This window comes from Epinephelus lanceolatus, chromosome 10 (genome assembly GCF_041903045.1).
Source record: "Epinephelus lanceolatus isolate andai-2023 chromosome 10, ASM4190304v1, whole genome shotgun sequence".
NCBI lineage: Eukaryota > Metazoa > Chordata > Actinopteri > Perciformes > Serranidae > Epinephelus > Epinephelus lanceolatus.
The window spans coordinates 23026201-23050895 of record NC_135743.1 but is presented as its reverse complement, the minus strand read 5'-3'; the positions used below and the strand labels follow the sequence as shown (position 1 = coordinate 23050895).

Here is a 24695-nt window from a genome sequence, read left to right as displayed (position 1 = left end):
TGTCAGCAGGACAAGGGGATACTCTGGGTATCCTCCCTCCCCTTTTTTTTCAAAGTCTCTGGTCAAATCCATTGCATTGGTCAAGAGCAGATGCTCCACCCTCTTTCTCTCTCTCCACTCTCTCTCTGTCTCTCTATTCCCTTAAAGTCAGTTTGTCATCTAATTAAGCTGTTGTCAACAATGCAATTAAGTTGTGTTGTGGGGCGTTACAGCTTGTGGAACTTTTCTCACTGACTTTAAAGTCTTCCTTATTCCCAATTCCACTTGATTTCTACATTAATGTTCATAGTACACAGTGTTCTCTTGCTCCCCAGTAAAGTCAGTGCTTTTATCCACCACTTGAGGGAGGCAAAACTAAACAAAATGTCAAGTAGCAGCATGATTCTAAAACCTTTTCAGAAATATTTATCTACAAGTCAACACATACTACCCCTTGGACTTTATTAATGCATCAGGCATGTTAATGTTTAATGTGCTTTTGTGGGCTTTGAAATCTTGCATTACCCTTCCCCATAGTCAGATAACTTTATTTAATGAAGTTTAAAACAAATTTGAATGATTCAGGCTGCAACAATCAGGTTTTTATCATTGTCCATTATTTTGACGGTCATTTTCTTGATGAATTGATTAATTGTTTGGTCTATTAAAGATCATAAAATGGTAAAAACGCCCTTCTCACTTCAGAGCACATGGTAAGTCCCACTGATGTAATGATATACAACAAATACAAGCAGCAAATCCTCATATTTAAGGGGCTGATATTATCATATGTTTGACATTTTTTTGCATTAAGATATTTGCTTGGTGCTGTTTATTTTTTGGCCAGTTGATTATAAAATGACTGCAGTAAAATACACACATCATTCACACATTAGAAGCCATTTTGAAAAGATGAGTTTTGATTAGTTGTTTGATCTGGGAGAGGTCAGTGCCGTCTCGAATGTGTTTGGGGAGAGTGTTCCTAAGGAATGGGGCAGCTATGGAGAAGGCTCTGTCACCCCAGTAGATACCAGATCAGGCCACCCCTCCCTCATTATAACCCACTCCCCCCATTACCCTCACATAAACTACTCACCCACCCACCACCTCAGGTCTGACTACTAATTTCTACAAAGTATGTATCTATTCAAAGACAAAGGGAATAAATAAAACAGTACAAGATGTTAAGAAAAAAACATAAAACAAGATAGCTGCAGAGTGGGAACAGATAACAGCCCCTGTGTATCAATTTGGCAGAAAGAGCAGGATAAAAAAGAAAAAGAAAATAGTACAATTATAAAACAAACATGTCTGACTCACATGTGATATAATAAGATGTTGTGAAATCTGTCTCCAGAAAAATCCCTTCAGATTAAATGTGAATTTAGAAAAACAGTAATAGCTTTGTGCCCTGAATCTGCACCTTTAATGAGAGCGACACTGTGATGTGATGTTGTTGCCACACTAACAAACTAAAACCGCAGCGTTCTGTCTTTAACATCTCTGCATTCATTAACTGTGCATTGTACTCACACTAATCTGATGAATTATGTTATGTAGATAAACACAAAGCAAATATCAACAAGCTGTTGTAACATTTCTGTCTTCACTTGCAGCACAGTGTCAGGCTACAGCCCTGTCTGATGCTTCACTGGGTCTACTATTATATAACCAGTGAGCCGCCTGCGTGAATCAATTATTCATCTCCATGTCATAACACTGAGGATGCTTTGATTATGACAGACAGCCAGACAAGGCAGTGCAGTAAATGGCAAAGAGCAAACACGCACCAGTCTCCACTGAGTCATGTGAGGGACAGCACCTCCAAATAAGATATGCGTCTCCACTGCACTTAAGCACTGCATGAATGCTTGATTTAGAAAACAGCCCTCGGCAGTTAGAGAGTCAACACAAGCCTAATCCACACAAGCGAATGCCTGTAAGTCTTTCCACATGGGATTCACTGACAAGAGAGGAGGGCAGGTATGTTTTCTTCTTTGTCAGAAGTGTTTCAAGCATCTCCTATAAGCCAATCCAAGGCAGGTGGTGTTGACTGACTACAGTGGTTGGGTCAAAGGTCAAGCAGTACAGCAAGTTTTGATTTATCTGTCAGGATAATTAACCATCTGCTCTGGACAACTTATCTGAAGTCAGAGAAAGAATGAAATAATGACGAGTTGTAAATGTTCAAAGGCTTGTTTTTAAGGTGGCTGTGATCGTGTCTCTGCACTCGGGGATGAAGAACAACTCTATTCATGTTCACAGTAAATCATGAGGTTAAAACTCACCATACCTCATAAAGACACCCTGTCCTGTCCACTTCTTTTGTACTTTTTCTGTTAAGTTTGGCTCCACAGAGCAGCATCTGGGAGCCAGTGATAGTACAGTGGTTAATTCCCCTGTCAGTGGAGCTATGATCAAAGCCCCCTGTCGGTTCTGATCTGTTTATAATATAACAGCTTGCAAACCAGAGTCTCTTAATGTATATGCTGCATAAAACAGACAGTTTGATATGTGGTGACCAATAGAAATATGTAGAGACAAAAAGACATTATGGAGAACAGAATAAATGCAGAGAGAGTTAGTTCATTGTTGAAAGCTTGAATTTGCAGATCTCACATGTATATCCACACAAGCAATTTGCTCACAGCAAGAACAGTTTTGCTAATATGATGATCAAATGTTTGATGATCAAAGCCTCCTATTACATATCAGTTAAGGGGAGATTGCTTTGTCTTTTTCCAAGGTCAAAAATAAACTCTGAAACTCAGTGTTGCTAATATCCCTGCTTTCATATTTGTTTGCATGATTAATACAAGCTAATGTTTACAGTGAATGTGGGAATGCATGTCAGGTGTGAACTTGAGTCAGAACTGAGTCACAAATTTGATGACGTGGCTTGACAAAATCAAAAAGACGTGCAACTCGACTTGGACTTTAACACCAAAGACCTGTGACTTCACATGGACTTGAGCCTTTTGACTTGAAAATACTTGCTACCTTCCCCCAAACCCTGTCATGACCCATCAAGCTAACGAAATTCATATTTATTTGTCATCCCTGTGTCTCCTGTTAAATTTTGGTAACCATTTTCCCATCTCGCATCAGATCCCACGTCCTGTCAATTTTCCCTCCTTTGTGATTATTTGCCCCGCCCTAATGTGTTTCACCTGTGTCTCAATGTGTTTCACCTGTGTCTCATTGTCTCCTTTGTCTTAGTTTATTTAAGCCCCTGTCTTCCCTCCTTTGTTGTTAGATTGTCTTTACCTTTGAGTGAAAGTTTCAGCATTTTCCTAGCCTTTCCTTTTTGTGACTGTGTTTTTGACCATCATTTTTGCCTGTTGAATTGGATACCTTCGCCTGTGCAACTGATCCCCCATGTACTGACCTGAGCCTGATTAAAGACCTTGAGCTTTTATCCAAGTCTGTGAGTAGGATGTGTAGGATTCAGGGAGGTATGTTGGCAGAAATGAAATATAATTTAATAAGTGTTTTCTGTAGTGTATAATCACCTGATAATACAAATAGCTGTGTTTTTGTTACTTTAGAATAAGCTGTTTATATCTACATGGGGAGCAGGTCCACAGAGATCACCATGCTGCACTACCATGTTTCTTCTTCTAACCCAGAACAGACAAACCAAACAATGGCTCTAGATAGAGCCATTTGCAGTCTTAGTTCGACCCCGTACTTAGCAGCCCTTTTGTGGATAGTGTTGAAAGATATGATTTTTATTTTTAACATGAAACTGCTTAACTGCTTCTGCTAATTCACTTGGTCTGTTTGTTTTAGAGAGGAAGAGACCTCTGTGGATAATTTGGCTCCTGTTAAAAAAAACACCAGAAAATCTGGATCTTAAGTTATCAGAGCACACATAAGGAGCGACATGCTGAACTGTGTAGGAGAAACACTGGTTTGTAGTGTGAAACCGCTTTTTCACTGTTTTTACCAGTTTTATACACCTGGTCCATTTGTTTGGGGAAGAAGGGACCTCTGCATTTAATTCTGCTCCCGTAAAAAAACAAACAAAAGCAATTCTAACCGGGAGAGGTTACAGCTGCTTGCAATCTGCATGCTGCTAAATCCCCTTAAATCTGACACACTGCTCCTTAAGCTCCCCAGATCCACTTTGCTGGAACCAAGCCATCAGCATTCAAACAAGTTGCAGGAGAGAACCATGAAAATCTGACTTGCACTGATGAGCATCAGTTGAAAGAAAATTATATCAAAGATAATGTGAGGTTTACAAGTTAATTCATGTGTTTTAGTAATTTACTAAAAAAAAATTAAAAAATTAAATTTACAGTGTTCAATAATTTGCTGGATCTGCCTCAGTAATAAAAGGTAGATTCTCATTGGTTAATTAGAAGACATGTGACCTATAACAAGGAAGTGTAACCTGCCCTGCGTTCCAATACCCATACTACCATACTATCTAGTATGCCAGAAAAAGAATTAGTGTGTCCCAATACATAGTATGTCAGATGCAGTATGCCAAAAGTACCAGGATGTTCTACTACATCCGGTCACATTTCGCAGTATGCATGTCAGCATGCTTCTTCGGCCATTCTGACCCACAATCCTTTGCACAGCGGAAGTTACGTCACACTGAGCTGCATGTACAACCAACGCCCACACTTCCTTTCATACATGGTTTATTTAATTTGAGATACTATGACACTACATATTAGGACTGCAATGATCTGATTATATACTGTCACATATCATACAGTTTTGCAAGAACACGGTTACAACATTCAACTTTACTGTGATTATAGTATAATCAATGTTAGGGTTCAACTATGACTACAATATAGAAGATTCTACCAGTACAGGCAGTGGTGTAAGTGTGGTATAAATAATGAATGAATATGACTAAATATGAATACACTATGGGCCAGGTATGAGCACTATAGACTAGTAAATATATGAATAGTAAAAGTCAAACACATATTAAGTAATGTAGTAAGAATGTGCAGGTATGTTACATTACAAATAAAAGTAATGTGAATGTAAGGCTGCCTCATGTGCAGACAGAATATAGTGCCAGCAGCTGCATAGCTATAAATATATTTAACAACAAACATCTGCCAGCAACAGAGAGCTGTGTGTGAAGGGGGTTAATATGCCTACTGGTGACTAGTTCAATAGACAGGTCACTAATAATAGGCTTGGGACTGTTTATTAGAAACAACAACATACATGACGACATAACAGCAACAGAGCTCTCCGGCACCTCCGACAGTATGCACGACTCTGGCGAGCTCGACAAGAGGAGATTTGCTGCATCTCCGAAGTACAACAACATAAAATATTCAAATGTGGCGCTACGGGCGGCGGAAGTGAGCAAGAGGGTCAGAGTTCAGGGAGCGATGTGATGGCGGATTTAGTGTGTCCCAATAGTATGCATACTGCATGCACACTGCATACTACACTACATACTTTTTAAGGGCAGCTGCAGTACATACTAAAAGTATATAGTAGAAGTATGCGATTTGGAACGCAGGGCTGGAAAATGTGGTAGTTGGGAAGCTGCTGAAGTGTTGAGCAAACTAAAGTGCTGCTCAAGAGAATGTATGTCTCCTTCCTGCTGTGTGCCCCAACCAGAGCGAGCCAACCACCACACATCAAACCCTGTTACAATAATGTCATTCATGTACAAAAACTAGGCCTACATGGTAGTCGACAAAAAACAAATTGCAGTATGCAAAACACGCAGGTCAAAAATTTCAGACGGAGATGTAAAAACTTCTAACGAACTCATTTTAACAAATAAATACACATTTTTAAAAGCATTCATGACTTTTAGCAATTTAGTATACTGTCACTCTGTTATTAAAATGGCATTAAATTTGGTGAAGAGTGCATTATGACTTGTTTAGGACTCAAAAATCAAAGTTAAGGACTTAAGACTTTGTACTTGAGTGACTTCAGACTCACATTGCAAAACATGACTTGGTCCTTCCTCTGAACATTAGTATCTAAATCATCACCTTAGTTTTTAAGAAGTAAAGAAAAACCATTCAAATAGTTATTTTCCATCATTCAATAAGTGTTTGCATTTAGTAGTTTCCTGCTGACAGTATTCAAGCTCTAACTTTTATGATGTGCTGGTGAATATGTGATTATTGAAGCCATCACACTGACGCCCACCAGTCCTATCTTTCTTTTAAAACAGAGCTTCAGTGTTGTATCATAAAAAATATATGTGCACAAGGCAAAATAAATAATCATGAGGCAAACAAAGCTATTCCTGGTACATTACCATTAGTATTGAGAGTATGTATTAATATTTATAGTCTACTTCACACTATTACATTTGCATGGCTTTGCTCGCCACAGTCTAGTTTCTAAAAACGGATGTAGGACATTTCCTCTAGATTTACAAAGCAGCAGTAAAGAGTGATCTCATTACTGTGCTTATGTTTACACACACTGTTTAATAGCCCCACTATAACTCATTCTCAGAGGTTATCGCCTGATTGTTTGGTTTCTATTCTCAGCCTCCGCCTCATAAGAAATGACTCAGGATACAAACTAGGTGTATGAATATCTTAAGAGATTATTAAACATTACACAATAAGTCTCTCCAGGCTGTTTGTTTTTCACCCAGTCATTTAGGGCTTTGCATCTGTTTGTCTCTGTGTGCATATAGTGCAGAACGTCAGACGGAATAGGAGTGAAATATATTGTGTCTGTGTGTGTGAGGGAGATAAAACAGGGGGAAAAGAGAGAAGAGAAATATAGAGAGGGAGGGAGAGATCAAAGACTATGGCCCTGTATCAAAAATGAGGTTGGAAGGCTCTCCCTCCTCTCTCCATCCGGCTCCCCTGATCATCGACCCTGAGGAGAATAAACTCAATCCATGTTAAATTATAGATTAAGGCCCAGCTCTGGCTATGGCTTGGCAGCTGGCGGCTGCATGCGTGTCGAGCTGCACTGAGTTTTACACACTTCTGCTGCTGCCGCCGCTGCTACTGTTGCCTCACCTCACTGCCTTATTAAAATCAACATCAAACACTTCACACAGATGAATAACGGGATTTAAAAGAGATTGTATGAATATGTAAGGATTCTCTCGACAATGTGATCTCTGTGAGGCTGTGGCTGTGGTTTGTTGGCTTTGTGGATGAGTTAACCTTCAGCATCACTTTTCAGGTCACAAGTGTTTTTCTCACTGGGTATCTTTTATTCACAGATGAGCTTTGTTCTCTTAGCTCTGCTGTGAGATTATTCGGAAAGTGGTAGTTAACAATTTTATGGATATTGTTGCACTCTGTTCTTAAGATATTTCACGCAGATGGTGCAATCACAAGACTGCAAAGCATCAGAAATGCAAATGTTTTTATTTCAGTTGCAAAAAGCTATCAATATCCATATCCACAGAGACTGGAGTATGACACAAAACAATTAAAAGAAGTATTTCTAACTTTAAGTTGTGATAATCAGTGGTGACAAACAGCCATGTCATCATACAATGAGCTGATGTTGACATCTGATAAACTAACTGAGCATTCTGCTCCAGACCTCCTTCTTACACTTCGCATTGTACTGAGTTTAGTCATCTTTACTGTAAATACATGAGTGTTGTCTCTGTCGGGTTAGGGTTTGGGGGTCACAGTAAAAATGTAACAAACCCTCAACAAGCAAATCCTTGGTCACAAATGAGACAGAATGGTGAGCTGACATTATGAACTGAGTTGTGGGCAAGGCTGGAAATAATAAATTAGCTACTCTCATTATTGTAATTAATTTGTTTTTGTGTACTTTTTTGGCGGTAGCGTAGTGGATAGTGCCGGCGCTCCATCTACAGTGGCATTGCTTCGCTGCAGAGGCCGCAGGCTCGAATCTGGCTCGCGGCCCTTTCGCTGCATGTCAGTCCCCACTCTCTCTCTGTCTCCCCATTTCACTCTCTGTCCTGTCATTAAAGGAAAAAGCCCACAAAAATAATCTTTGAAAAATAAATAAATAAATAAAATAAAAAATAACTAGAATGACCACCCCACAGTTGTTTGCCTCCATGCACCAGTCAAGTTTCTCTTACAGTTACGTCTATGTCTGTAAAAACATGGATGTTTCACACACACATCTTTTCTCTGGCAGCACAGAAGATCTATACTGTCGTCACAGTTTCAAGATTATTGTCACCATATCAGTATCTGACCAAATGTCTCGCCCTCAGTTCTTGAAATATGACGTTAAGTAATGGCCAGAAAAGTGTTTTTGCAGAACATTATGATGTCACAGTCAAGTTGACTTTTGACCTTTTGGATATAAAATGTCATCACTTCATCATCTTATCCTACTAGCCATTCGTGTGAAGTTTTGTTATAATTAGCAAAAGAATTCTTGAGTTATGGCCAAAAGCACGTTTTGTAAGGTCACACTGACCTTAACCTTTGACCTTTATTCCTCGTTTTAAGTGTAAGATATTACCTTAAGGTGTTCTTGAGATATTGCATTCACAAGAATGAGACAAGGCAAGGCAAGGTCACAGTGACCTTGATCTTTGGTCCTTGACCATCAAAATTCATTCTGTTAAGGAAATGTTTGTGCCAAATTTGAAGAAATTCACTCAAGCTGTTCTTTAGATATTGTGTTCACAAGAATGAGATGGATGCAAGGTCATGTTGACCTTGACCTTTGATCCTTGACCACCAAAATCCTTTAGTGGGGCCATAGATGCATACTTGCACAACTGAGGCGGTAAGCAAAACTGAATGTTGCATAATCTTGTATTGTACTGTTTTTGTTTTGTTTTTGCTTTTTTCCCAAATGCATGTGGCTTTCATGCTGTGGGCAGAATACAGATGCAGCACAGTGAAGTTGGGAATCAGTTCAGTTTTGTCCAGACACAAGTTTAAATGCTCTGGCAACGTACACTAAAATATTTTCCTTGTTGAAGACATAAGCACACTGGGCCGGTGGGAAAGAGACAGAGTGGCTGTTGACAGGTGAGGGAGGCTGGGCTTATTCTTGCCCATGGCAAAACCAGAGCATAATACAAGACGTGTTTCTTTGGATCAGGGATTTTCTGCACCACACTACCAGCTGTAGCATCAAGGTATAGATTGTGACTGGGGATGGTCCTCCTAAGTGTTCAGCTAAAATATTATTACCGTGTCTGTATAGTAACGCACAACAGCATCTCTTAGTAGGTGCTGAACGTAGCCTTTTGATGATGCATGACTGCTGCTCTTTTTGATCACTTTTTGCGTTAGCACACACTCAAGCATCAGGTTATTATGGAGCCCTGCACTCTTTCACCTCAGAGCATATTCTCTTCAAAACATCCTTGGTGAGGCTCCTTGTTATGTCACCAGCCGAGATCTCTTCTCCCAGCGTCTTTTCAGCGTAGTGTAATAATAATCACTTACACCACTGGTTAGAGCTGTGGCAATCTTTCCTCTTCATAGGTATTTTTGCTGGTCTAAATCATCTTTGATTTTCATGGTGTGTAATTTCACCAAAGCGCATCTGTGTAAAAGTTATTTTCTTATCCATTGATTTTGCCTGTTTGTGTTTTGGTTTGTTTGTTTTGGGAGAAATTGCATCCATCAAATGTGCATTGTGCTGAGACACAGAAAAATTAGGAATTGATTTTACAGCTGTCACTTGACTCAACATGCTGGTATTTGAAAGCAAGCATACAGCATGAATTCTTTTTCAAACATTCTTGATAAGATGGTTCATGGGGGCCTGAGATTTTTTTTCTTCCCATGTTTGGATTTCATTTTGTTCCACTTTTACCTCGTTATTATAATTGAGAACACTTGACAACACTTGCTTTGCACTTTCTATTTTCTTTTCTCATGTTCTTGGTGCCCATCTATATTTTGCACTACTGTCCCTCTCCTTTCCCACTTTAACTTTCAGGATGCTTTACTCAGTGATTTTACTGATTTTAATCACCTAGTCCATTTGTTTTGGAGAGGAAGTGACCTTTGTGGATAATTCAGCTAAAAGCTTCCTGAACAATGAACAGTGAAGGAATTCTAACCAAGAGAATTCTCAGCTGGTTGCAATCTGCATGCCGCTAAATCCCCTTAAATCTTACACCCTGGACCTTTCAGTAAGAATTACAGTAATTGTGAACAACAGTCATGAAAAGCTACATAAATTTGTCAATCACAAATTACGAAAAATACTCAGTTTTCATGCCACATTTTATTCACAAAACCAGCTGGAGATTGATTCACTCCCTTTTATCTGAAATGCAGCACTTTCTTGTCTTTTTTAGTGAACAATTTATAAATAGCAGGAGAAAAAGCCAATTCTACATCTTGCATAAATATAGAGTCAGATGTATGAAAAATAATGAATGTATAAGTTTGGTACAGTCTGTGATCGAAAATAGAAATCTGTATCTGTTCTCAACAGCAATAGTGCAGCGACAATACTCTTACATAACAACACTTAGTATTTCCCTTACAGTAATTTCATGCAAAGCAAATCTCATAGGGCAGTCAAAGGCATCAAGATAATGTCCAGTATCAACATTCAGTGTATCAATGATACATGCAGTTTCAACATAACTACAAAACACAACAAGATCATGCTCCGGTCTACATTCGTTATGGCAATTTGTGTTTTTATGTGAGAGAAATCACAGTGATTCCTTTTTTGCTTTGTAAAGGCGTCCAATTGGCTTGTGATTTTGAGGCAGTTTCCATTACAAAACATTACAGTAATAAGTGGCCCTCTTTGGTTTCAACAGCTGTCTCTCATTCTTTTACATCTAAGTAATGAAAAGCAGAAAGAAAGAAAGAAAGAAAGAAAGAAAAAGAAATGGGAAACTGCCCTTTAAATAGAGTTTGACGAACGAGAATTCACACTCCTGAGTTTAACACAGTGACACTTGGCAGAAGCTATGTGCTCAGCAGATGAAGACTGCATTTAATTTACCCAGATTTTTAAAAATCATGTCAGGGTAGTGCATGTGTCCAAAAATCACAGGGTATGGGAAGAGTCCCATGTCAGCCACTTAATGGATAAACCTTCACTTAACACTTAGCTTGATTTTCTTCTTTCCTGCAGATGTTATGTTGGCAGAAGATGCTGCTTAATCGCCACAGGAACCTTTGCCCACTCTGCACCTCAGATCCTGGCTGCACTTAGACTTTGACCCAGACTTGGTGTGTGCAACTGGCATCAGAGTCCCTGTGGAGTCTGGGAGTTGATTTCTCTCTGAGTCTTCTCTGGGCTCTGGGCTCTGATTGGATACTGAGGCTCTACGTGTCTCCTGGTAGGATGAGCAGAGATCCTGCCATTTACTCCGATTGGCCTCTATGCCATCGACCATCGGCTGCAACTTCCTGTTGAGCTTCAGCAGTGCCTGGGAGAGACACGGGAGTACAGCATAAATAATGCATATTCAATGTCCTTAATTATGCACCTAATTCTTTCTAGTTTAAAAAAATTATGGACTTCCCTGATCATTTTTAGATTATGAAAATGAGACTAGCAGTAAAAGTTTAGCTTTAGACATCAGGGGTTACCTACCTGGTAAAGAGGTTTACATATCCCATCTATCCACTCCAGCTGTAAGGCAGGGAGTTCATCTTTGCGGTTGCGGTCAAATATGGCCTACAGAGAGACGATAACCTTCTGTCATCCATGACCAACAACAATCATCATAACCATTTGACAACAAATAACAGATCACATCAAGAACATGGTTTATGTAAAGCCCATATGTCTTTATGAAACAGAAAGTGGAAAAATCCCAATGAAAGAAAAGACTCTGAAAGCTTGATTACTCACTGCTGGGGTCAACTTTAGCTCAGACCTCTCTCTGTCACCTTGTTCAAAGAACTCACTCGTCACCAGCTCTGCAACCTTGGGACATAAATGCCATCCATCATTATTTTATTATTTCACTCGAACATGACATAACATTTTGGTGTTGAAATGTGGGCTCAGAGCTGGAGGGTGCATTTTTGCTATTCTTTGTGCTCAAGTTACTTTAGTGTTTTAGCAAGAAAATGTTCTGTATTTTTCAGGGTGAACATGCAAATTTCTGGAGCCTGAAACTGTAGTACGTGCACACTGATAATAAATTCCATTCAATTCAATGTTAACATTATGTTATCTTGTGGACTTCTTTTTGGGGTTTTCTGTTTGTATTTCTCCTTGTTTTGGTATTCATTCATGTTTAATCTGTTTCCTGTTTTATTTTGTAGATTCTCTTCTCATGTGTCGTGTCTGATTTTACTTCCTGTCTTTGTGTGTTTTCCCACCTGTTTTCTATCACACCTGTCCTCCTTCAGTCTCGTTAGCTCTTCCCTGTTCCCAGAGTCTTCCCTTCACACCTGTTCTGTATTAGTCTGGTTAGCTCCACCCTGGTGTTCCCCTCCACAACCTTGTTGGAAGTCAATCCCCATTTCCCTCCTTTTGCCCATGTCCATCTACTCCAGCTGTGTCTCGTTCTTGTGATTAGTTTTTGTCTATATATACTTGTGTGCTTCCCTTTGTTCCTGGTCAGTTCGTCTGCGTTTATTCCTGTGCTCATCCCCGTGTTCCTGGTGACATTCCCTGCTCCGTTTCCTGCCTGTGTGTCTTGAGTTCTGTTTGGATTGTCTACCTGAGTTAATTGTGTTATCCTGGTTGGATTTCAGTTCATTTTGGTTCATCTGTCACTTGGACTTTCTTTTATCTGCCTGTTCGGGATGTTTTTCATCAGCTTTATTAAAGTTCGCTTTTTGTTTAACTTCAAACCTGCCTGCTGCTCTGCATTTGGGTCCTTCCTGTACTGATTCCTGACAACATTCAGGTAACATGCGCAGTATGTGTCAGAAAGACGTGTTTGGGGAGGATGGCTGGTGTTCAGAGTGTAGGACTTTAGCACCAGAACTTCAAATCACATCCAGACTTCTGTCTTAGGTTTAGGCAAGAAAATGACTTTGGTTTTTGTTAGGGATATATAATAAGTTTGGATAGATGTTATTAAAAAATGTAATAAAAAATAATGCTGTAGTCCCTCTGAGCAGATACTGTATTGCAGGATTGCCTAATGAGGCAGAAATCAACTGATGTGCATTGCCACTGAACATTTGCTGATAACTGAATTACATTGTCAGTGAACACTTTGCTTATTTGTTCAGTATCAACATTTTTTGCCAGATACTTTAATTCACAACATTTTTTCATTATGTTGTTAAAGAGAATTTGCTCACTGTTTCAAAGATAAACGTAATTTCTAAGAGACAGGGCTGTCTTTAATTGTCATCACAATATCAACTTGTGCAATAAACACATTGTGAAAACTGCCACATTTTGTGAGCTGGCTGAAAGAGTAGAAGACTGTATTGTAAAATCTAACTATGATTCATTTTTATTGATTCCTTTTATGTTCAGTTAAAGGTATGAAATAGTCCTTTCTTTTTTTTTTTTTTTTAGATAGAAAAGTCTAGTCTGAAATGGGGGGAGAGAGAGAAAACAACTTGCAGGAAAAGGCTGGAGTTGGAATTGAACCTGCAGCTGCTGCGGCAAGGACACAGCCATGGGGCACCCACTCAACCAGGTGAGCTAAAGGGTACCTTACTTTCATTTTTTTTTTTTTTTAAATTAAACAAAGAACTTGTTGTATTTTTAGCAGTATAAAGCAACACGAACACTTCACAGAGTACACTCATACCTTCCTATATCATGCAGCCTTAGCACAGATGAGAAACTTTGTGATAGGGACTCAAACCTGTTTGGATATCTTCCAAGGACGAGTAACTGCACCCAGATCACATCCTGTCATCAGCATGGACCTGTTAATGACATCAAAGCTCATTTCTAGCTACTGATTTTGCTCTTTGCAGTTAGTGATTTTGACACAGGAAAGTGTTACTTAGAAACCTGAGAACTTCTCTGTGTCCTTCATCTGTCCAGCTGAATTCTCCAGACAGAACACACTCAAAGAACTTGGTTCTGCGCCTTACAAAGAGACAGTCAAGGATACAGAAAATATGAAAAGGCAAAAGAACACAATCAAAGACAGTTTTTACCACAGCAGTACACTGTAAATAACACAAATCAAAATGTGATTCTTTTGAAAACAAGGATTTATCCAATAACCTGTAATCTATTTCAGTTTTATTTTTGATCAGTCGTGAACTACTTCAGCTCTGAATCCATTTAAAAGACCACTTACTCAAAGTGCAAAGTAAGGTCTGTGGAGAGAATAGCCTGCTTCAATAGTTGCATCATGTTGCTGTACTCTTCAGAGCAGAGGTTTGCAAAGATATTGTGACCCTGTGAGAAGGAAAAATACAATAGCATGCAGTAGGCGCATACACAAAAGCAGGTGAGGATGAGTAATAGTGGCTAAAATGTCTCTGTACAGCCAATGTATTGGTAAAGTCATCGCTCACTGTCAAATGTAGCTCTCATTATCAAAGTTAATTAGCAACGGGTATAGACTTTCTCTGTCCTCTGTTAAAAGAAATCAATAGAGAACACAGTTCCTGATGATCAAACGGATCAAAGCAGCCTCATAATGTCACTAGTGGTCACTGCTGCCGCCTACCAGCACTGCTCCAAAGCTAAAACTGTGCACCAGTGGCTCTTTGGTTGCCCCGCGCTCTATGACAGTCTTGAAACAGTTTCCAAATAAGACATGTAGTCATTGATGATTAGGTGCCTTTATTTGGTGTTTTATGGTATTTTTAATGATGCAGAATTTGTGGTTTTTGTATGTTTTCTCTTTGAGTTTGGTGTATTTGACCCATCTAGGACAGACGTTCTAGGTTGTGGTATGTACGGTATGGTTAAGAGAATAAACACCAAATAACACCATGTGAAACTGGCACTATTTGTTACAAGCAACATTGTATTTGATGCTTGTGTTAATGAAAAGGATCTAAATTATTGACTATTCCTGGTTACCATTAAAATCTCATTAAGAAGTACATGTTTGCAATATGTTATATCACTTCAAGTTAGCTCCCTGGTCAAGGAAAGCAAACTAACAAGACCACAAAAAGAAAAATAGTTACATAACCCAGTACACAGCTACTACAGCAAACCTCTGACTTGAGAAATACTGGCCTGACCTCACTTTGTAGGATCATGACCGCATGGTTGAAGTGATGATGCTCCAGGGTGGCTGACGTCCCGTACAGCAGAGCCAGAGCAGAACCTGTCCTGCAGGGAAAACAGGGCAGTGAAACTTTAAGTCCCCTATAACACACCATACTGTCATCATACTGTTTTTAGGCCTGTGTCACTCACTTGGCTTGAAATGCGTTGTTGGTGCCTCTGTGGTCCAAGTCGTGGCACAGGCAGCCAACCATCAGTGCCAGTATCTCAGCCTCTGACAGGACATCCTGGAAACTGGCTGTCTGCCGGAAGTAAAGCAGATAAAAGGTAAAGCAGATAGGCATATTCATACCCATCCACTTAAAAGTCAACCACAGAATTCTCTATTTATTGTCTTCATTTTTACTATCTTTACCAGGTGTAAGTCTGGAGGGGATCATGTGTTTTGGTCATGTGCATGTATCTCTCTACAACTAATCTCTCAAACTACTGGACCCATCAGCCTAACATTTTTGTGTGCACATTTTATGACTGTATGCTCCAGGACCTCTTGTGGTTGCAGAGAGTCACAATTGTTGAAAAACCTGTTTTATTCACTGTTTTATAACGTCATTAACTGCTGACTCTTCACTCCTCCTAAATGGACAGTAGAGACCGCAAGTCATCAACAAAATCACATAGCTAAAGCACTGAGTAAAGGGCATCATCTCGACTAACAAGGAGCCTTACTGTTGCATCTTATCTGTTGCAGGCCAAATTTTGCCTTTGTCCACTAGGTGTAGCTCAAGTTCACCAGGAACAGCCCTGGGCTTTGAAGCCAATTTGAAATCGTGGCCAAACTATGGAATTACAACACCTGTCGCATGACGCAAATGGGCCCAAAAAGACTTTTTCACATAGACTTACATTGTGAAAGAGACGTCTGTAAATAAGTGGATACATTTTTTTGAGCGTCACAACCTTTACAAAATGATTTGTTTCACTATTAGAATTTGATCCATTCCTTCCGATAACATTTTTAAAGTCTAGAGCAAATCAAGATAGTGCATGGCTAAGCCACTCAGCCAGTGAAAGTCTCTTGTGTGCTTGCTCTATGGGCCCAACAATGCATAAGATTCAGGTAATTTCTGGGAAGCTGAACTTTTTTTGCTTCATGCACCACTGAGCAACTGTCATAGGATTGAACGGGGCTCCATCTTCAATGCTATACCCAGTTCTCTTTATACATGTTGCAGCTGCCCGCATGCATTATCTAAAGTGGCCACTATAAGCTTCGCCAGACGGCCGCGTTACAGCTGTGATGCAGCCACCTGGCTGAGATCTGCACCGTACTAAAAGCACTTTCCTTTTTTAAGAATATATTTTTGGGGGCTTTTTGCCTTTATTTGATACGACAGCTATAGCATGAAAGGTGGAGTGAGAGAAGGGGAATGACATGTAGCAAAGGGCCGTGGGTTGGAATCAAATCCATAGCTGCTGTGGCGAGGACCCAGCCTTTGCACATGGGCCACCTGCTCTACTGGGTGAGCTAGTGGGCACCCCTGAAAGCACCTTTCTAGTTTATACTGCATTAGCTGTTGCCATTTAATAGTATAGGATTGGATGAGATGGGTTATGATTAGTGTTGCACGGTATACCGGTACTAAAATAGTACCGCGGTACTAGAGTATTCCAAACAGTACTATACTGCATTTGGAAAATACAGGTACTTTGAAATTGATTCATTTCATTAATTTAGTTAATTTATTTTACTCATTTATGCACACAAACGCCTTTCTTGTTCCTATTGGAGCACAGATTGCGCAAGTGGTGTGTATCACAACACCTGTATCAACATTCGCAGCTGGCGCACGTGAAAAAAGGCAAGAGAAAGTCTGAATCGCAAAGGGAGACAACACGAGACAACACAAGACAACATAAACTTGGTGGAACATTTGAGTTACCAAACCGTGATGTCCGTACCGAGGTACTTACCGAACCATGATTTTTTTTAGTGCCGTTACACCCCTACTATTTATTGTTCTAAAGGTTTGTATCCAAAAGGACTTTTCCTTAGGAAGAGTACCGAAGAGTATCAAAGTATCGAAATTCATATTGGTATTGGTACCGAAACAAAGATTTTGGTATCGTGACAACACTAGTTATGATAGGATATCAACTTAACCCAAATGTTCCTCCTTTTAAATTTTCTCTTAATGATGTTTCTCCTGTGATGTTTCCTCCTAATTATGTTTTGTTTAGTGACTGGTTGTTGATTAGCTTACTAAGTCCACTGAGACTTATTTTTCTCATGACAGGCTTTAAAAATAACCTCAACAACTTGTTATCCTCAAAGGTCTAATCATGGATGGTTTGTTTTGGTGTCAATTGCATTTGCTGTGGATCGAAAGTAAACACGGAGAGGGACTGCAGGAAGGGAACATGCAACACAAGACTCTGGCATGAGAAAAGCTGGAGATCTTGAAACTTACTGTGATCATAACAAACATGCACTGCGACACATTGAAGGCATGCCTCCAGTTGTGATACGCCACAGTTCGATAGTTCTTCCTCACAGTCAAAAGCCAGCGGCACAGAACCTATAAGAAGACAAACATACAGGTGATAAAGATGACATGGACACTGTTGACCCTGACAAACCTATCACGGCGGCACATATTCCTCATAACCCAACCTCGTAGTCAATTTTAAACTTTTGGACAACACCGAGTTCCAGAAACATCCGGAGTGATGCGGTGATCATGGCGTCATTGTCCAAAGAGAAGTCGTTGAAGTGAAACTCATCGATGCCTAACTCACTGCTCAGGGGGATCTTAGCTGCCTAAGGGGGACACAGGACAGAGCTGTCAATCATACAGTGCCAGCAAGGGAAGAAGAAAAGCACTAAAACACATTGGGAGACACTTTTTAAATTACACTTCACCTTCAACCACTCACACTTATCAGATTTAATACATTTTATAAAGTTAGTACATTGTTATTGTGCATATATGAATGCTGTTTTCTCTGAGATTACCTTGAGTCTGTCAACTTCTACCTTGGAACAGGTAGCGTGGTAGGACAACATCTGAAAAAAACAAAACATAATAGTTATTGAATACTGACATTAATGAGGTAAATGTACTAAATTTACCTTGGACCAACTCTGAACGAGACACTCAATGCTGCAGAAGATAATCAATATGTTCCCAGAATGTTATCTATCTTTCCTACTTCTCTTGTTACATAAGCCGGATCAAAGAAAGTACATCTCTGCTTTTAAAACCAATTTGTTGCCGTGCTTTGGGTCTTCTGACAGAGAAGGAAATCCAGCAGGTGTTTAAAGAAACAGCAAAGATTGTGTGGCAGAAATACAGGAGAGTGTGTGTTGCCTTTGATGAGAGGTGAGCAGACTGGCACATGTATTTATCGTGAATTATTGAAAGCAGCTGAAATATTTATGGTAGGGAGGCAGAACCATGTTTGCCGAGGATAATGTGACTGCTCAGGTTAGATACAGGGCATCGGAGCAGAACACTGAAAGACACTAATGAATGGATAGTCCTCCGTCAAGATTAACATTAATCAGTGACACCACTTTCCTCTATTATTATTTTCTCACACAATCACTTTTAAATCCATTTAAAGGGTGTAACAAAATATGCTTTTTTTACTTTAGAGTAATTTAGATTGTTTTAATTAATTTTAGTTGTACAGAACAGACAGGCCTACCTAGTATTTTAAATATATCCGTCGATGAAAATCCATCTTGTGGTGTATCATCATTGCTGGTCCACTTCAAAGCACAGCTTGTATAGTCTCAGTGACTGTAAAACTTCATTGAGCATATGTAAATAAGTGCATATTGTTTTTTTTATTGAATATATAAAGATGTAAATTTTTCATAGATACAGCCTATTTAAAGCATGTTTTAATGCATTACAGATGAAATACTGTACTGTAATGCATTCATAAGCCTGTCAAGTGCTTTGAAAGGACTAGTAGCAAGTGGATGATGTATTTCTGTAATATCTCTGTAATTTTACCTCTGTATTATTTTTGTAATATCAATGTGTCACATTTAAAAGTAATGGCGGGAAAAGAGAAGGGGAAAAAACACTAAGAAGAGTCATACATACAAAACAAATCTATATAAATATCTTCTATTCTCCAAATTGCGAGGTGATGGCTAAAAAACTATATCAGTATGTTGCAGTGCTTACATCCAGCGCGACAGACTGCTTGGCCCACGTCTTCTTCACTTGGTTGTACATCATAGTGTTGTTGATTCCAAGTCCACAGAATATCACAAAAGCCTGCACACAAAGAAAAATAAACTGAACCTTAAAAATTTGGTGCAATGTGTATCCGATGCATTAATGAACACCTAAAGGTCTTGTGTGTAGGCTTTAATGGCATCTCATGTATCAAGTAGGTAGCAGAACTACATTGACCAAAGTGAAAATGTGAACAGCCCCATCTAGAGCCAGTGTTTGATTTGTCCGTTCTAGGCTACTGCAGAGCAACATGGTGGACTCCATGAAAGAGGACAATGGATGTATAGAGAGAAAAGAAGTGGATATATTATTGGAGGTGAGGCCCTGTTCATTCCTATGAAAGTTGCTCAGTGGTGCATGAAGCCAAAAATTTGACGTCCCCATCACTGGGCCCACAGAGCAAGTGCACGAGAGACTGAAGTGAGCGTGCCTGCTACTTTCAATTTAGCCTGTCACTACCTTGTATAGGGATAAAACGATTTAATTGTGCAGCTCTTCTAGACTTTCAAAATGTTATCAGAGTGAATGAATCAAATCCTGATAGTGAAAGAGTCATTTTACTGGGGTTGTGATACTCAAAAAAATGTATCCACTTATTTACAGATGCCTATTTTCCAATAAGTCTACATGAAAAAGTATATTTGGGCATCATGTGATTGGCAACTATGTCAAATTGGCTTCAATTCCAGTGCACTTCCTGGGGTCCTGGAGAGGACCCACTTTGTATATCGATATAAACCGCTCATTCTAAGGTAACGAAAACACAACTGTTATTTTCAGGTTATTATAAATAAATAAAAACATATTTATGAATATCATATACAATTTCTTTCAATAAATGCCCCTAAATTCTGCACACTGGACCTTTAAAGTTTTGATGTAACAGCTGATAGAAATCTGACCTCAAACAGTCTCTGATCCGCATCATTGAATGTCTTCCTGTCTAGGCGATTCAGAATTTGTGCGACCCCTGCAGAAAACACACACACACACACACACCCACACCCACACACACACACACACACACACACACATCATTGACTGTAACAGAAAAACGGGTTTCCAAGTGTGCACACATTGATTATTTATGGTCAACTTACCAATTATCTGATGAGTTCTATTCCAGATAGGGACACACAACACTGATCTGATGTGAAACCCTGAGGCCTGGTCGGCCTGTGAAGAGAGGAGACGGTGACAATGCATGATTGAAAAATCTATAGTGGGTCCACTTTTTTGTTCCTTGACCAGGTAATTAATGAAACATAACACATGCCTTTGTATTTGTTAGGGTTGTGGTGTGTGTCTGTGTCTTGCTGCAGTCACAAGCTCGTACTGTATGTGCATTAGTGTGTGCTCTGATAGGTCTTAAGGGGAGACTATTGAGTCCACACCTCAGCATCAAAGCGTGGGTCCTGACACACATCACTGATGTTAACCGGCAGTCCTGTGGAGGCCACCAGCTCAGCAATGCTGTTATTGATCAGCCAATCGGAACACGATAGCTTCTCCATGCTGATGTGGCAATAACAAACAGGAAACAATAGTCAGGTCCAGGCACTTAAATGTGCTACAGAACAGCAGTAGTTCTTAGTAGTTTTGTGTTATGGAGTTTTATAAATGCAAATCGCATCTATATGTATCCATATATGGTGTGTGTTGCTGATTTGACTTAAAGTATCGCCCCCAAAGTTAATATAAATCTGTCATGTTCATGATTTCTCTTTCACCTGATGTCACGGTCCATGTTGCACAAGGGAGACATGAGCTCAAACGTCTTGGAGAACTTCACAACCTGTACAAGAGTTTCATCACAACCAGCACCAAGAACATTTCACACAAGGATAGGTGAGTTTTAAACATAAGAATCTATGTGGTTTAATGAAAAAGCTCAAGTAAATGAATTTGTGAGGCAGGAACGAATAAAAAGCTGGGTCTCACAGGTGAGTCGCTGTCTTCCAGGAGAAGCACAGAGCAGCGTTCACACTGCAGCAGGGTCAGCGCTCGCTGCATGATCTTCCTGACAATCTTTTCCAGGTCAGTCTGCTCCTCAAATAGGTCGTTCACCACCTCCAGCAGAGCCTGTGGCCACGACAAAGGGCACTAATAACTCATGTGCTGCACAGTGATGACACATGTATTTTTTTTTAAATTAGGTATAAATATTTTGATTTTACTGTTGATTCTCCAGTTGCTATAAAACAACCAAACATCTTTTTGAAAATGCACATTTTAAATTACCCGACTCCTTTCATACTCCTTGCGAGACTCCGAAAACAGCTTGGCATTGGAAATCGATATTCCACAGAATGGTAGATACATCTGCAGTACCTGAGTAAAAGTACCAAAACAGTGGTGAAAGGCATGCATAATCAATAATAATGTTAGCTATTTGTATGCTAAACAAAGAGGCATAAAACTGGGTAAGAGAAGAAGAATAAGTGAGTGGGAGAGGGGTAGAAAATCATGATGGTGTTAGCTGCTTCTCTGCACAAACGTCTCTCAAATAGATCCCCTGTTAATGAAGTATTGATTTAGAGAAAGAAGGCATTTAGTGAGACATCAAGGACCCTTAAATATCTAGATAAGACAGCCGATCAAGATGAGGTTTTTTTTTCTCTTTTTTAAGTGTCTTTGTTGCTCAAAAGCAGTTACTGAAGTTGTTTTATTTTGCTTTGTTTAGAGTTTAAGTGTTTATTTACATGCAGCACAGCAAAATCATTACAATAAGTCTGAATTACCGCAAACTCAAAACTTTGATTTCTTTAGAGTGGAGGCCATGGTTTTCCACAACTTTATTCTGCCACCTTGTGGACATACCGTTGCATCTCGGTGCAGCTAAACTCTTGCAAAGGTGAATAAACACAAACTGCACCAGCATCTCTCTGTCCCTTCAATGTATTAACCCAGAGTGAGTCAAACGAGTACCATTACTTTTTTATTGCCTGGCTACACACTCTAGTACGAGATATTATTTTCTCATCAGCAATGGGAGAATGAAACTGTATTCATAAGCTGTGAAACTGTGAAAATGAAAAAAGCCAATACATGCAGATTGTAGTAAACCCATCCTGAGTGGATTGCTCGGGGAGCAACTGAAAGTGATTCCACTCAAAATGTGTTTCCTATATTGCATAGCTAGACATATTTAATGCTCCACACTTGAGTAAGACTTTGACCACCTCCCTTCATTTCTCTGGTGTTTTGCTTCCGAGGGAACACTTTGGCCCTCTCCACAGCCATTAAGAAGATTCACAGTACAAACAGTGTTTTCAGCTGCATGGCTCAAGAGCTACTGTGCAATAAGTGTTAATGTGTGTGTGTGTGTGTAGTGGTGGGGTACACAATGCTGAAGAAACCAATTTTAACTGCATCTCTAAAATACCCTTAATGGTCAAACCAACTGCAATAATACCAAGGATGTAAAATAGCCAATAAAATGCATGTGAATGTGAAAATCCCTGAGCTGGGACATAACAGAAGCTCACCTTCTCATCGTCCTCAGTGAAAGGAGTGCCCATGGGATTTTTGTTGATTGCTTGTACAACACCTATGACCTCTCCATCACTGTTACAGATGGCCATACAGAGGATGGACTGAGTCTTGTAGCCTGTTAACTTGTCTATCTCATCACTGAAGCGGTGGTCCTGGAATAGTGGTCACATAAACACATACAGTATTACACATATATCAAACATGCACAATCCTACATTAATACACACACACACTTCATTGTGCTCAGTAAATGTCAGCACACTTAACACTGTGGTCCTGTGCGACTACATTGCTTCAAATATTTATGGTTTGTGCGCTTGTGTCAGGTATTGTTTGGCTATTTAAATTCACTGCTCTGCAGGAGGCCTCTTGTTTTTACTATAAGCAGGAAAAAATCTAATACCCCTGACACATATCTACACTATTGCAGTAATAGACCTCAGGGGGATCCGCATCATCGTGTTCCCTTAGCCTCCCATGCAGCCCAGGGCCATGATATAATGATGTGGAGCGCAACTGGTAGCGTATACGACCAGATCTGGCTTGTGGGAAGAATTATAACACTTGCTTTCCTGCCTTTTTCTTTTACTATTATAGAAAGAGTGTATTCTTATTATTCTGACATAACTGAGGTAATAACCCAAAGTCTTTCTCCATTTAGCTGGGTGACTATTTGCTCATTTCACAGAGTTTAATTACAAAAACAACTGATTAAAATTGACATTTAATGTAAGAATGTGACCAAAGAGACATCACTGTTTGTATCATGTTTCTTCCCAATGATAAAAAAAGTCTGATCTTCACACCAGTTACTCATCATTAATGAATTGCTTCACTCACTGTAAATATGTCTGCATTAATTTGAATAATGTGTATTTATCATAAGGCTCACATTTACCTCATATGCGTTTGGGATGTTTACAGTTTCTCCATGCTCTGCCACATATCCAATGATACCCTTTCCCCATGGCACCTGCACTTCATTGGAGTTTAGGGTGCTGGATGATGGTCTGACAGTGGTGCCTGAGTGCACATCAAAGAATTTGGACACCAGTGTCCTCTTGTGCGCGGGTCCCTCCACAAGGAAAAGAGAACACCTGTCCGCATCCACCAGGATACACACATTGATCAGGATCTTATAGCTGAGGTTTGTCAGGTCCAAGTCGTTAGAGATATCCTTCACCAACTCCAAGAAAAACTCCCTCTCGTTGGTTTCCTTGAGTCTGTATTTGTAGTCGATGGCGCTGGAGGCGTACTGGGGCACGTTGACCCTGGACTCCAGAAGGGCACTCAGGATGTGCGCGGTGGTAGGAGGAAGGGAGCTGGCTTTACGCAGGAGCGCACGGCGCCTCATGCTGGACTGGGACTCGTGTTCGATCAGGCTCACATGCTCGTCGTAGGTCCGGTGTGTGGTGGTGGCTTTGGACCGGGCGAAGTTGCGTCGCAGCTCCATGTGGGACGATCTGCGCCGGAGCCCGTCTGGGTTGGTCGGCCAGAGTGGGTCCCTGGCAGCGCCGCGCTTCTCCTCCGCTGTGGGCACTTTAGACGGCGGATGCTCCTTCAGCCATCTGCTAACTTGCTCACATTTCGCCTTCCGAACCAGGTACTCCTCGAAGAGATCTGGGTGGCAGTCCAAAAACGCCTCTATATCCGAGAAGTCAAACGTTGTCATGGTGAAACCTGCTGTGGGGACCAATTGAGACACTCAAATGAAATAGACCAAGAGTTAGACGAGTGGGTGATGCGGCAGCAGCAGAGCTTCTCTGAGAAGTGATGTCCTCAAAACATTATTCATTCGCCCCCCCCCCCCCTTATGAGTCAGTCCACCGTGTTCTTCCTTGAAGTACTGAGCAAAAGTAGTCAAACAGATTCAGTTTATTTCAGACCTGATCGATGACGCCTGAGAGGCGCTACAGCTGTCAGTCAAGTCCAGATTGA

The 24695-nt window shown here is 40.1% G+C and overlaps 1 protein-coding gene across 1 annotated transcript; it reads right to left on the bottom strand.

The window, feature by feature from the left end:
* Positions 1-10127: 10127 nt before the first annotated feature.
* pde11al (phosphodiesterase 11a, like) lies at positions 10128-24512 on the bottom strand. Its single transcript, XM_033639769.2, has 20 exons — positions 23656-24512; positions 22751-22909; positions 21504-21593; positions 21204-21344; positions 20993-21057; positions 20657-20777; positions 20363-20438; positions 20165-20232; positions 19209-19301; positions 18023-18073; positions 17681-17827; positions 17478-17585; positions 15199-15308; positions 15021-15111; positions 14120-14220; positions 13825-13902; positions 13673-13736; positions 11743-11817; positions 11482-11565; positions 10128-11314 (listed from the first exon to the last, which is right to left on the bottom strand). The coding sequence occupies exons 1-20, from the start codon at positions 24427-24429 to the stop codon at positions 11042-11044; spliced, it is 2769 nt and encodes a 922-aa protein (XP_033495660.1). The 5' UTR covers positions 24430-24512; the 3' UTR covers positions 10128-11041.
* Positions 24513-24695: the final 183 nt, after the last annotated feature.